At 33.6% G+C, this 14,544-nt stretch overlaps 1 protein-coding gene across 11 annotated transcripts in view; it reads right to left on the bottom strand.

Moving 5' to 3' along the window:
• LOC106720752 overlaps positions 1 to 14,544 on the bottom strand; it is a 66,501-nt gene that overhangs the window by 32,090 nt on the left and 19,867 nt on the right. For 10 of the 11 annotated variants that reach the window (XM_045679132.1, XM_045679138.1, XM_045679139.1 and 7 more), the window contains 4 exons: positions 6,821 to 6,992; positions 1,926 to 2,028; positions 609 to 730; positions 54 to 214 (listed from right to left, as the gene is read on the bottom strand). In XM_045679132.1, coding sequence (XP_045535088.1) covers positions 54 to 214; positions 609 to 730; positions 1,926 to 2,028; positions 6,821 to 6,992 — 558 coding nt within the window. The remainder of the gene's footprint in view (positions 1 to 53; positions 215 to 608; positions 731 to 1,925; positions 2,029 to 6,820; positions 6,993 to 14,544) is intronic. The other variant, XM_045679135.1, reaches the window with a different exon arrangement.

Raw genomic sequence — 14,544 nt, 5'->3', positions numbered from 1 at the left:
ATGTATAAAAAAATCAATATCTTTTGTAAATATATACTAGTAAAAATTCTTACATGTGTTGGATACTGTTGTGTCTGGTATGTTAGTATGACAGTCTGTTTGGTGACAGGTTTCGGCAATCCTCCCGCCCCAATGACAGTCGTTACTCCCGTTGTTGCAACTTGAGTTGCCACCATCGGCAACTGATTATATGGCGAATTTGTACTCTTTTTATCTGAAAATATACCAAGGTTATTAATAATTTTGTAAAAGTATGAATGAAATAAGAAAATAACATAAAATAACCATTCATTTTACAATTTTTCGTTCCTAAATCGCTTCAGAAAAATTACTTAAACTATCAAAATTTGTCCATTGTTATTGTGTCCATTGTTTTTTAAACAATGTTTACAAATACACGCTTTGTTTGTCTGTTGTTCAATCAAACCTTACTAAACAAAAAAGTCGTCACTGATGATGACATTAATTTAATCGTATAACTGCAGTTAAATTATATGCATTAATCCATTCAACTGTCAATTTCTCGATCCAGAATCAACTGCCTTTTGTTTTATCGGGTCATTATATGCAAAAAATTACTATATTTACTTTGTAAATGTATGTTTTACCTAAAGCATTATTATTGATTGCTGTATCCTTATCCTTAAGCGGTGCGTTAAACGCCGGCTCGGCGGAAACGTTCACGTCGGCCACCTTGGCTGTCTTACTGTGCGGCTGCCTGAAACCGAACCTAGCAAATCAAACGATTAACATTTAACACTCCCTAATTTATTTATTTATATTCAACAATTCAAGCTAAGTCTGCTAAGCCGCTAGGTTAACTTTTCAAGGACCTGTTAATGATGTAAAATGCCGATGAAAATATGACACTAGTGAGTTTAATTTGGTAAAGAACTATTTGCTATTTTTTTATTAAAATATTGAGCGCCTAGTGAAATGGAAGAGCAAATTTTATTTCCCGAGCATTAGCTATTTGAAAAACCGAAGGGAAATCCAGCATAGAAAGACTCTTAAATTTTATGGTATATTTTTCCAAAACCTTTATATTTGAGAAATTATCATGTTTACATTGAACTAAATCAAATATCACAAATAGCTACCTAATTTTATTCCCACTACGAAATCGAGTGCATTCAACTGTATCTAGTGGATTATATATTAGGTGTATCATGTTATTTGTGGCTTTTAGCGTAATCTAATATAAATTCTTTCGAAAACCCAACGAACTTGTATGCCATTTAATTTCCAATTCGACGAAGCTAAGTTTTGGTACGCCAGGGAATTCGAGTATGGCAACAATGATAAGAATGCTACCCAATCATTTTTGTCGGCAATAAGAAAATATAAAGGAAAGTAAATATCGTTATAACAACAATTTTCTCTAAATAGTAACTCAATTAAGATGTTTTTTTCTTAAGTTTTGTAAGAGGAAGTATTCGAGTAGAAACTTTCTTTAATGATAATTTAATATTTCCTATTACATAATAAACTAAACGAAGGATTTGCTATGAATTAATAACAGTAAAAAGCGATACGTCTGTCATCTGTCAACTTTCTAATTTAACGATATCCTATTCCGCTCAATTACTTTGGAATCTATTTGTGACACTAATACTCTAATAAGCCGATTAAATGAAAGTAATCTTCTACCCAAACGTGTAACCTTTTGTTACTAAATAGCGTAAAAGCTTTATATATTATATTTAAAATAACAACAAACAGTAACAAGAAGACTAGCGATTAAAGCTTCGTTTATAAAATTACTGCGGGTGATATACATAGCCATCAGTTTTGTTAATGTGAACTTATGTATGAAATGATAGAAACATTTCTAACAGCAAAAAATAATTTATTTCATGGCAGTATTGTCGTTATTGGAGCTTGATATAGGCAAAGCATGGGCTATGTATAAATATATTATATACCTATTGGTACGAAGCGGTTGTCCGGCGGTTTCTTTACGAGGTCTGGCGAGAGGTGTGGACCTCCCTGATAGAACTTCTTCTGGACGTAACTCCTCAGTCGAACCTGTACAACATAATATTGTAATTTTTATAAATTGTATATAATTACTCTATTTATAGTAAGATCAAGTTTAAAAAAGACTAAATAACCAAGTAAGTCGTCGGTAATTTCGCATTAAAATATGTATATATTTTTTGTTAAATTATTAAAATCAATTAAAATTACTTGCTAAAACGCTGGTCTTATCGATAGGAATTTCCGTTCAAACCAGTTGCTATTGCTTATGCAAATTGTGTGCAACAGGAAGCGTTGTCGCTCACAGTTTATGTTTTCAAACTTTGCTATAAATCTTACTAATATTATAAATGCGAATGCTTAGATGGATCTATGTTTGAAGGTATCTCTAAAACGGCTGCAGATCTCGATTTAATTTGGCATTAAGGTTGAGAACAGTCTGGAAGAATACACAGGCTACTTATTAAGTGTTTTTTGAATTCCTCGCGGACGGAGACGACTCCGTCGACTCGACCACGAGCTAGTAAAATATAAATGCAAAACTAAAATGGAGTTATTTTTTGCTAGATGTCAGAAAACTGAGGACTACTAACTATTGTAGAAAAAGGTCTATATTTAGAGGATGACTGCAGTAACACATAGACTCTCTCAAGTTACATTTTAAGGGGCGAGGTCAGGGCGAATTACGTCATCGCTTTATATGTACAGAAATATAACTAGTTTTATTACATATCTTTTTAATACACACTTTAGCTGTATTTCTTATTCTTACCATGGCTTCTATTATATAAAATAACTTAGGCCTAGCATACTAGCGCACTAGAGCTAAATATAGGCCGATCGTGTCGGATGTAATTCTATTGAGAAAACAATAAGACTTCCTTCGCTATCTTACGGCTTCCGATTGTATTTGATGACGTGAAAAAACTACAGTCGAACCTGGATAAGCGAGAACTGGATAATCGAGAAATCTCATTGTCCGGTACCGACGGATTACCTCTATAAGCGAGAAACTCCGGTTCGAGAGAAACCTTTATAAGCGAGAAAAATAACGCGGTTCCACGGACTCTCGCTTATGCAGATTCGAAGTATTCACAACACCAATGGAATTCTAGCTTCAATAAGCGTAGTAATTGTTGTTATTAAAATATTTTGTCAGATTATTTGATACTATATGTCATTGTTTGATACTTTGGTCCATAATGTGAATTTTATTACAGTATTTAAATAAAAAAGTAACCTTTTTATTTCTTTTAGTTATCGGGCGTTTAACGCTCGGAGAGGTCGGCGGCGAGGCACCAGAACCTCGACATGATCGACCTTGACTAGGTGCTGAACGATCGTCATTGTGGTTGCAAACTAAAATGGGTTACGGGGGACAGGTGCATAGAGTGGGGACCTTGTCTGTTTTCCCCAGACAGATAAGTAAGCGTTAGGCATTTCCCCACGAAAAAAAGGTATCGGGCGCTAAATAAACAAAACTTTGACTTACAGACTACCTACAGCTCTGAACTTGGCTTGTGTAAGCAACTTTTCTTGGTACAAAGTACAGCGTTACTTTTTTTAATATACCAGTTTTAAACGCCTAACCACATCTCATAGTTTGTTGTTATATAGGGCAGTATCTAACTGGTACTGGTATAGGTCAGTTCCGGTGTCGTATGTCTCGCACATTTTATAGAAACTATTGCCTATACGCATTATATGGATTACGGCCACACAATGCTCGATTAAGGCGGGCATGCCATAATGCTGAATTTCCACAGTAGGTAATCGAGTTAAATCAACAGGAATATTACGCACTATCGCATTCATATTACGTTTATTGAGGGTGAAACAATAGGTTTAGTATTATTGCTTAGTATTTGCAATTTCTTTATAGAAATATTGATTGCTTTAATAAATAAGCGCTATGAAAGTTGAATTTCCAACTTCCATATTTTATTTTCCAATCTTACTAATATTTTAAATGCGAATGTTTAGATGGATGGATGGATGAATGTTTGTTTAAAGGTATATCTGGAACGACTCAACGAAGAAGAACACATAGGCTACTTATTAAGTTTTTTTTTAATTCTGCGCGGACGGATTCGCGGACAAGAACTTTTTGTAAATAAGAAAAAAAAAATAGCCGACTTCAAAAAAAACAATCTCAAACAAAATGCACTCAAAAGTAACATAAAAAAACAATTTCAAACAAAATGCATTCAACAGTACCATAAAAACAATCTCAAACAAAATGCACTCAAAAGTAACATAAAAAAACAATTTCAAACAAAATGCATTCAAAAAGAAACAAAATAATGACATGAAAACTTCTTTCTTTCTTTCTTTCTTCTCTCTTTCAAAAACCCTCTAAACTCTAAAGAAAGTTCTCTTCTTTCTTGTAACATGTCTATATTGTATAATTATTGTTATTTCGCAGTCGGTGTCGGCCAAAGTAAATATAATATTATACATTTTATATTTGAGATGTATGAGACATCTACGTATGAGACACTTACGTTTATGTCCCTACTTAGGCCGAAACCGACTCCAAAATAACAATAATTATACAATATAGACATGTTACAAGAAAGAAGAGAACTTTCTTTAGAGTTTAGAGGGTTTTTGAAAGAGAGAAGAAAGAAAGAAAGAAAGAAGTTTTCATGTCATTATTTTGTTTCTTTTTGAATGCATTTTGTTTGAAATTGTTTTTTTATGTTACTTTTGAGTGCATTTTGTTTGAGATTGTTTTTATGGTACTGTTGAATGCATTTTGTTTGAAATTGTTTTTTTATGTTACTTTTGAGTGCATTTTGTTTGAGATTGTTTTTTTTGAAGTCGGCTATTTTTTTTTTCTTAAAATTTTTGTTTTATTTCACAATTTTTAGTGAATTTGAAGTTCAATTGCAAATTTCCTTAATACGTATGAGGAAAGAAATAAAGAAAAGGACTTTCCTATTTAATATGTGTGTACTTCAATTCAAAAACTAATTTAGAATGCAGCAGATAACCACTTATCCTTTAAACAGTGAAATAATTATCAAAATCGGTATACAAATTGAAAATTAACGAACTAATACATCGTAGCGTGCCTTTAATTTTGTCCAGCCGCGCGCCGCCGTAGAATTTTTCGAATGCGCGTAGTTTTTAATAATTTAATATCTTCCAAACTATTGATCAGAATTACATAGTTTAAAGGCTAATGTAATCTGCATTTAATGCTCTAGCCATAAAACATATTTATTTGGATAAGGATTCATATCGAATATAATATAATAGCGCCGTAAGCTTACGACGCTGTTTTTCGTGTGCATTTTAATCGAAGTTTGTTCACAATAACATGGTTTTTGTGAGACATCCATAGATGATAGATATATGCCACCTGAGACTTTTATTTAGCAAATTTAAGGATCTATAATTACTCCATACATCATTTTAATGTAGGTCATATAGTTTGACCTACGTAAGCCCAGAAAGCAAATTTGTGCTATTCATTGTAACGCGATGTAGCATTTTTCGTTTCCGCGTAATTTTATTCTTACGATATCTCCTAAACTATTAGACAGAATGATATAGTTTTAATTGCAAATATAATCTACATTAAATTTTCTTGATAATGAACATATTTATTTACATAAGGGTTAATACTGAACTTGAATAATAGCGTCGGAAATAGGGCATGAATTTAATTAATGTTTCGTAAAGAAAAAAATGGTTATTGTGAGAAAACTATAAAAGATAGATATATGCTATCGCGGACTTTTATTTAGCACATTTAAAGAGCTACAATTCGCCATACATCATTTTGATGTAGGTCTTATAGTTTAGCCTACGTAAGCGCTGAAAGCAAAAATGTCCCTAATTTTCGCAACAAATTTTGAAGCTATATTCAAAATCTACTAGTCTTCTAGTTATTTAAAAAAAAAAACAAAAAAATGGGACCCACCTGCAAGCACTTCCTTTCGATTAAAATAATTTTTATCAAAATCGGACCACCAGGGACGGAGATTCGCGGTAACACACATAAAAAAAAAAAAAAAAAAAAATTCAGTCGAATTGATAACCTCCTTCTTTTTGAAGTCGGCTAAAAACAATTAGTACAGTATGTTTTTTTATCTTATTTAAACACATTTACAGATAACATAACACACATTTATCAATTGTGTAAATTTATCAATTTACACAATTGATAAATTTATAAGGTGAAACATAAAGACGGAAAGTTAAGATTTCTGCTGAAAATTTGAACTAAATTTAATTTGAATTCAACAGTAAAACAATAAATAAAGTTTCAGCTTTTGAGGTGTTACATCTATTCCTTAGGAATAATAGCTATATTTTCTGAACAGAGTTTTACTTTGTTTTTGTGCGTTTTAAAGTCGTACCAGCTGGTGAATAGCTATAAAAAACTGTCTGGACAGCAGTGAGTTTACATTCACCGCAGTGCGGAGCGCCACCCCTTACTTCTAAACGTGTACTAACCACCCCGAGCAGGTGCAAATTGTGTCCCCCAACAATAGGGGGCTGTAATGGAATATTTATTACGATGTTCATTAAAAAAAAAAACTTTTATAATGAAACTTCAAATTCATAAAATGTTGCTATATATAAAATGTTGCTTATAATTTTTTATTAAGGCACTAGTTGCGATCTACAGATATCTTAAAATTTTAAGCTTTTCGAAATATCACTATGCAAGTACAAGATTATGCGCATCAATGACCTCGATCGATCGATGTTCCTTTCTGAAACTATAGTTCGACAAAATATTGATCCCTATTTAGGTAAATTTATTTGAAACGTACTGTAGGTGATATCAGCAACTCGTAATATATGAATGAAATCTAGTCGTTACCTCCATTTCCGTTCTTATCATGTTTGTGCTTGCGCGCGGTGTCGGCTCGCGAAGTGCTGGCGGGGCGGCGTCGGAAGCCAAAGGAAGTGGCCACGCCACGAGTCGGTTTCCCGTTCCCGTTCCCTCCTGCACTCTTCTCACGCTTCTTCGCACCCTTCGACTCAGAGTGACCCTGATAACAAATTTTATAACGTGAATGATAGAGTTCATTTTTATAGTGTCGCTGAAAGTTAACATCTGTAAGAAGCAGAAGAATTAAAGAAATTAGAAAAATAGCTAAAAACAGAGTGAAAGAGGAGAGAGGATGATGATTAGCCTTTTAAGACTTGTATTAAGTTCTTTGCATTAGAAACTTTATTACTACATGTTTCAAAAAATCTTTATTTCCTTTAAACATATAAAATAAACGAAAAATGTTTAATATTTATCAATTTTGTTTCTTTTTACTTTTTTTTCCTATTTGATATATTCCGGACACAAAATTAACACTTAACGATATTTTAATTCACAATTGTAATTTAGCCTATTCAGTTATCTCAAATAACTTCAAATCTTCACGGATCTCACGGGCTACAATTGCATTGACGTGGGTATCTGACCACACACGAATCAAACCGCATCCAGACAGTAATTGCGTAGCGGACCACAAATCACCAGGTAAGTGGCACCTCGCACACCGACAAGCATCAAACGTAATGACATTGTTCCGTAGTACAGTTGCTGAAAGAAAGCTTAATTATACCTCTAGTAAACTATACCTTGAATAATCTCATTTCATAAGATGACTTTGCTATTGTATTATTATAAAAAATTTATACTTTAACACATTCACTGCAACTGACTCAATGTGAAAATTTTAGTGACATTGAACGTGATAATTTTTACAAAATTAGTCATAATCTCCTTGACCTTGTCCCACCGGTCGGGGCACCAGGTTTCCGTCCTCAAAATCGATCTGTCTGCCGTCATCTCCATTGTCACCCCCTTCTTTAACGTGTCACCTTTCACGCAATCCATCCATCTAGGCCTACCTCTACCGGTTTTTTTTTACAAGATTACTAGTAAAACATGTTGTTTTCTTTATTTATTTCATATGAAATGAGAAGGAGACAATATTTCAATTTAAGATAGCCTTTGAAGGGATGTAAGAAGTCGTAACCACGATAAGTCAGCCTAACTCAACCGGTCTGACTGCTGTCTATTATGGCGAGTCCAGTGTAAATAATACTAGGCCTAGCACTAGTGAAATTACCACAAAATACCTTTTGAATTACAAAAACCTATACTTAACAACATACCTTGTTCTGGTACTTGATACATATTAAAAGACGAATAAAGATCTTTTAATTAATACGTAGAATGAATTTTTAAACTCAAATTTAGAAGAAAACTTACCACTTCTTAACTATAAGTAATTATAATTATGAATATAAAATTTATTCATTCATCCAGTGTATCCGTGTTAAACTACTGATATATGCTCTGTTCTTAGTTTTTTTGTGCTTTTAATTCATTACCAAAATATAAAAGTTCTCACGTCTTACTAGATCAAACATATTAATTAGGCCTACTCTTCGTAATATTCAATTCTCTTTAACTTGTCTAGGTATACATGACATTATAGTCTGTTTAAGACTCAATGGAAGACCTTTTAAAATTATTGTCAACAAAAAACGCATTCAGTGAATTAAACTTTTCACTTTTTAATTTCGAATAAATGAAACGGCTCGTTTAATTCATAAACAAAAGTACTTGAACCAGATGACAGTTGGAGCGGTTCTGCATCTGCACAAGTGTGGCAGTGACGCATCCCCGAGCGGCCATTGTTATTTCATCCGAGCCCTCTTTGACAGATATGGTACAAACGGACGCAGGGCTCGACACAAAAGGCGTGTTGTGTGACGCTATTGTCATTTACGGCACATATTCTACGTGCAACGCTTTTGTATTGACAGCAGTGTAACTGTGAAATATATCTATGAAATCTTAAACAAAACTAAACTAACAACAGATATATTAGATTACATTAATTAGTGGAGTAGTCCTGTAGATCGCAAAAATATATATTCAATTTGCCATTCTCAAGTCAAGAACTGTTGGACGTATATCTCCTAAAAGGCGATTCAACTGAGAAGTACCACACTTAACTAATAACTACCAATGTGGTCAAGATTTTAGTCGATTTTTCGCATTACATTATTTTCTGTATTTACTTCTATCATCTAGAAGAGAAACTACTGGATCCTCAAGCATTTTAAAATTACAAATTACCTGTTTCAATGTCCCGTTACCACAATCATACAATACTAATTATACCATAGAGATGATGGTTGTGAAACAAATTAGAATAGAGAATTGTGAGAAGCATTACACAATGTACGACGCGTAACGCATCTTGAGAGTGGATCGTGTTGCGAGTTCATGGGGAATTAGTTACGCCTTTTTTAGATTAACAATCGAGCAGCAACAATGAAATCAAAGGCAACATAGAGGTGGATTATGTCATCTATAATTTTTAAATTATAATTGTAAATTGTCCGAACACTGGATTGGGAACGGATGGTATTTTTTGTGTAGCAATTACTTTTCGTATAATATGTATTTTTTCTGAGGTTACATGTTAAGGAAAGGATGGGAAAGAGTAGTTGATTTGACAAAAGAAGGAGCGCATAGAGAGGGGAAATATTATTTTTTGTGCTTGCCCTTCTCTGTCGATTAAAGGTAGGCAATGCATCTGCAATTACGGATGTCTATGGGCAGCAGTCGCTTCGCGATTTCGCCAAATTCAGGGGACCGCTTTCTCGTTCGCCACCGTATATAAAAAATATGCAAAATTTGAAGAAAAAAAAGTGCTTTCTATTTGTATAAACAATAACCATGTGTATTTGTTGTAAGTTTCTTATTCCATAGAGACATAAAAACAAATTATGTAACAAATCATTAGCTTATAAAAGGTCGTTGATAGCAATGTAAACTGGTCTGGTACTAACAGAGAATAGTTTATTTTGAGAATAGGGTCTTTCGTAACGTTTGTTATTGAATGCATCAATGATAACGTTGTTTTACTAATCTTCTCTATTGCATTGGATATAATGAGAAAAATAGATTTCACGTCTTTTAATGCAATTGGAGTCTTGGATCTACAGTTTTTACCTTAATCATATAAAGAGTATCAAAATTAACCATTGGTTTAGATTGCAACGAGCTACTTACAATGTATAAATCGCGATTATTCTCGGTATTTACATTTTTCTATCTTGTTTTTTTTTTTGTTTAATTTATTAAAAATATATAATATTCATACTTAATACAACAATATAGATACTGCATGAAAGCCGACAGTAGACAGTTTAACAATTTCATGGTTAAATAACATTATTTCCTTGTATGTGGGCTAATAATGAGTTAGTTACGGGGAGCACAGATAATGGTTGTAACTAACATTCTAACAGACACGACCGCCCGCGACCGTGCGGAACTTTCTTACAAGTTAACAATCATCAGACATGGAACATATAACTACGAGAAGAACACCACCGTGTAGTTCAACTGTTGATATGGACATATATAAAAAGCTTAAACGATTAATATTGACAATTAATTATAGGTTATCGACTTTATAAAGCTCAATGACGCTTAATTACTCTTTATATACAATTAAAGTGAAAATGATATACAATCATTAAATAATGAAAACCCATTATGTCCATTTTATGTATGTATTTCTAAATTCGCAGAACAATATGCCATTAGTCACATTGAAAATGCATATCGTGCAACGGGTACGAGAAAAAAAAATTAGCAAAACATTTCAAACCATTTTTCATAGAAATGTAACCTGTCACAAACTGCTACCCTCTCAGTCAACCCGAGGTTAACGAACGAACAAAAATGACGACTGAACTTTGAACTAACGCTCATTTGAAGTTGTTTTTAATTACACTTTTAACTTTACAATTAACGATAACCGCTTTAGTAGGAGTAAAAATAATGTAAGTAAACGTATTTATTATTTCTTTTCATAGATCTGTTATAACTTCGTAACTGTGATTTCTTCAAATATCTACACAGAAAAAAAAATTTTATCTTTCTTTTTTCAAAATGAGAAGGCTATATATGTTTGTGTGACAGATTTGGCAGTGAATGTCCACAGTTATGCTAATACTAACGGCTTTTATTATTGCAGAATTCCATGTCCGATCTCGATTAAGAACTGAATGTTTCTTTTGAACTATTTTAATGGCTTTACACAACATGTATTCCCATATTAGTATCTAACTCTCACTTAGTTCTATTTGCCGGTTGTAAATCAACTTTCGTTACCGTGATTATTCTGATTGTCGTAAAAGTATCGCGTATTTTATGGCCTCGGCTTTATTTAACTGACTTCAAAAAGAAAGTTTTATTAAAAAATATATTAGGTCCTTACATATGAAATTGGCGTTTTTCGTACTGGCCACTTTAATCACGAATTTCTCCTCTTTGGTAAGGAATTCCAAATTCAAATTTGTACAGCTATAGACTCATGTATTTGTGGTTCGATGACCGTCATTCATTTGTTTTTTTTTCTTCTGTTTTTTTCTGTTTGCGTCACTCATTTTACAAAATGGAAAACTTTAAATATCGCATTATTTACGAGTACGAGTTCCGCCGTGGCACTAGTGCTGCGGAAACGACTCGAAGGGTGAATGATGTGTATGGCGGTCGTGTTGCAAAAGAAAACACAGTTCGTTTTTGGTTCCAACGTTTTCGTTCTGGAAATTTCGATCTGTAGAACAAGCCCCGTGGACGGCCTGAGACTCAAGTTGATAATGAAGAGTTGAAGGCTATTGTGGAGGCGGATCCATCGCAAACCACGTCCGAGTTAGCTGCAGGCTGCGATGTTAGTGATAAAACTGTTTTAATTCACTTGAAGCAAATTGGGAAGATTAAAAAGCTTGAAAGGTGGGTACCTCACGAATTGACTGAAGCAAACCGGCAAACGCGCGTCGACTGTTGCGTTACATTACTAAACCGGCACAATGATGAAGGTATTTTAAACCGAATCATTACCTGTGATGAAAAATGGGTTCTTTACGATAATCGGAAGCGCTCAGCGCAATGGTTGGATCCTGGCCAGCCAGCCAAATCCTGCCCCAAGCGAAAATTAACCCCAAAAAGTTACTTCTAAGCGTTTGGTGGACTAGTGCCGGTATTGTTCATTACAGTTTTCTCAAATCTGGCCAGACTATTACGGCTGATGTCTATTGTCAGCAATTGCAAACCATGATGGAAAAGCTAGCGGCTAAACAACCTAGGCTGGTCAATCGCTCCACGCCACTGCTGCTTCACGACAACGCTAGACCACACACTGCGCAACAGACGGCTACTAAATTAGAAGAGCTTCAATTGGAAAGTCTAAGACATCCTCCGTACTCCCCGGACCTTGCTCCAACAGATTACCGTTTTTTTCGAAATTTGGATAACTTCTTGCAAGGGAAAAAATTCAACTCCGATGGGGCAGTCCAAATCGCCTTCAAAGATTTTATTGATTCCCGTCCGACTGGTTTTATTAGTAAAGGGATCAATGAACTACCTATGAGATGGCAAAAGTGCATAGAAAATAATGGTTCATACTTTGATTAATTAAATATATTATTTTAAAAAATATTCGACTTTTTGTTCCTCCCATACAAAACGCCAATTTCATATGTAAGGACCTAATATTTATTGTATAGTTGCGTTATATTATATGACAGTCACTCGACCGCTATTACCGCAAAAGATCACTCACCCTGAAGAAGGGCCTAAAACTAGTCGGTGGCCACACTAGATAATCATACGTGATTATAAGTCGATCTTAACTAGTTTACCTATATATTAATCAACATGTTTATATAAGTTTTTTCTTATAAGGAAAGGATGGGAAGGGGAAGTAACTTTGTTGGAGGAGGGGACGCATAGCAAGAGGATATGTCTTATTTCTGTGCGACTCCATCTCTGTCGATTAAAGGTAGGCAACGCATCTTCAATTGCGGATGTCAATGGACAGTGATCTCTTCGCTTTTTAGGCGTATTCAGGTGACCATTTGTTCGTTTGCCACCTTACGATATAAAAAAAATAGTCCTTTGAATGTAGGAAAAAAAAAACTTTTTAATATCATCAAAATTAATATACAAGTCTTTGTATTCTTCAATTGCTAATTTGTAACATAATTTAATATCTTACGCATTTCTTTGTTAAGTAATTCAACTTAATCTAAGTTACGTTAAGCAGATTAAAGTAAGAGTTCAGTTGGTGTACACGACCGGGGGCTAACCGCAAAATTGTCGACGGCCACAAGTCACTAAAGCCAACCAATATCCGCTTCTTACATTACCATTTTGAAATCACTATACCATTTCAGTAATAAATATAACTACTTAGGAAACTGTTTAACGTTGACAGTAAGATTTCATAAAAAGGCTATTTAGCAAGGAATTTTTTGAAAGAGATCAAAGGGAAAAAAGTATATCACGATGTTACTGCAATGGCAAAGCGCATCAGAAGCTATTGTTTCATTTTCCTAAATCTTAACAAGACGAAAATAAACTAAGGTTTTTTTCAAATAAAAAATACTACCATGAATAACATTACAACAATAAAAATCTCACAAACTATTTTAAAGTAACTATTCTGACGCAAGTAAACGACAACACAAAAAGAACCGAAGAAATTAAAATGCATTAAAGAAAGATAAATTGTATAATTAGTTTTTCGTTCTAAACAAATTATCGATGATTTCTGAGATCAAAATCCTTGTATAAAACATATTGTTATCTCTTTATCTCTTATATTTTGTGTCAAAGATAATGAGAGGGATGACTATACAGAGTATGTTTTATACAGGGATTTTCGTCTCAGGAACCAACAATTAGTATGTCCATTTATTTCCACTTGCTCCCATCGCAGAACGTTTACAGTTAATCGTTCAGAAAGGTAATTTCTCATTTCTTGAGTTACAGGTTACAAGGCTCCGTGTCATCGACGATTAAACAAGGGACCTGTTATAGCCCTTCGCTAGGGTTACCAGGTACTACGATCTATTTCGGAACTAACGAGTAACGAGTACATAATATGTTTACTCCAATATGATTTAAAACATACTAACAAATCGATGCAATCTTTATTTATATCGCATACGCCTGGAAATATTATCTTTACTTCATAATTTAAAGATTCTTACGTAAAAAGTGTGCGTATAATAGTGGTAGATGTTTGGTCATGTTTATTTTTTTACAATGTTTATTTATGTTTGAAAATTTGATACATAAGTAAAGGGTTTATATTTTCATTGGAAATTAATGGAAATAAATAAATGTATTGTGTTAAAATGTTCTGGACAATCCCATTATAATGTAAAATTTGGTGTTAATATTGCTTGTAATAGGCTGTCAGCCCTAAATAACGGTACACGCTCATAGCTGTAACAAATTGCAGTCATTTGTTACCTGTATCTCACCATGGGTTTACACTGCCGAAACATATGTAAGAAACATATTTTCATCCCACACATCTTCTGACAAAATAACTATGAAAATTTGATTCCAGATTTAAGAGATTCTTAATTTTAAAGTTAAAATGGTAGATCACACTAAAGACCTTTATATTATATTAAAAATACCGGCATAATAATGGCGGAGCATCAATAAATCTAACAAAAGCACAGCATCCCATTCCGACAAAGTAATAATGCGGCAAAATC

The sequence above is a fragment of the Papilio machaon genome, chromosome 8 (assembly GCF_912999745.1).
Source record: "Papilio machaon chromosome 8, ilPapMach1.1, whole genome shotgun sequence".
Lineage (NCBI taxonomy): Eukaryota > Metazoa > Arthropoda > Insecta > Lepidoptera > Papilionidae > Papilio > Papilio machaon.
This window is presented reverse-complemented; position numbering and strand designations above follow the sequence as displayed.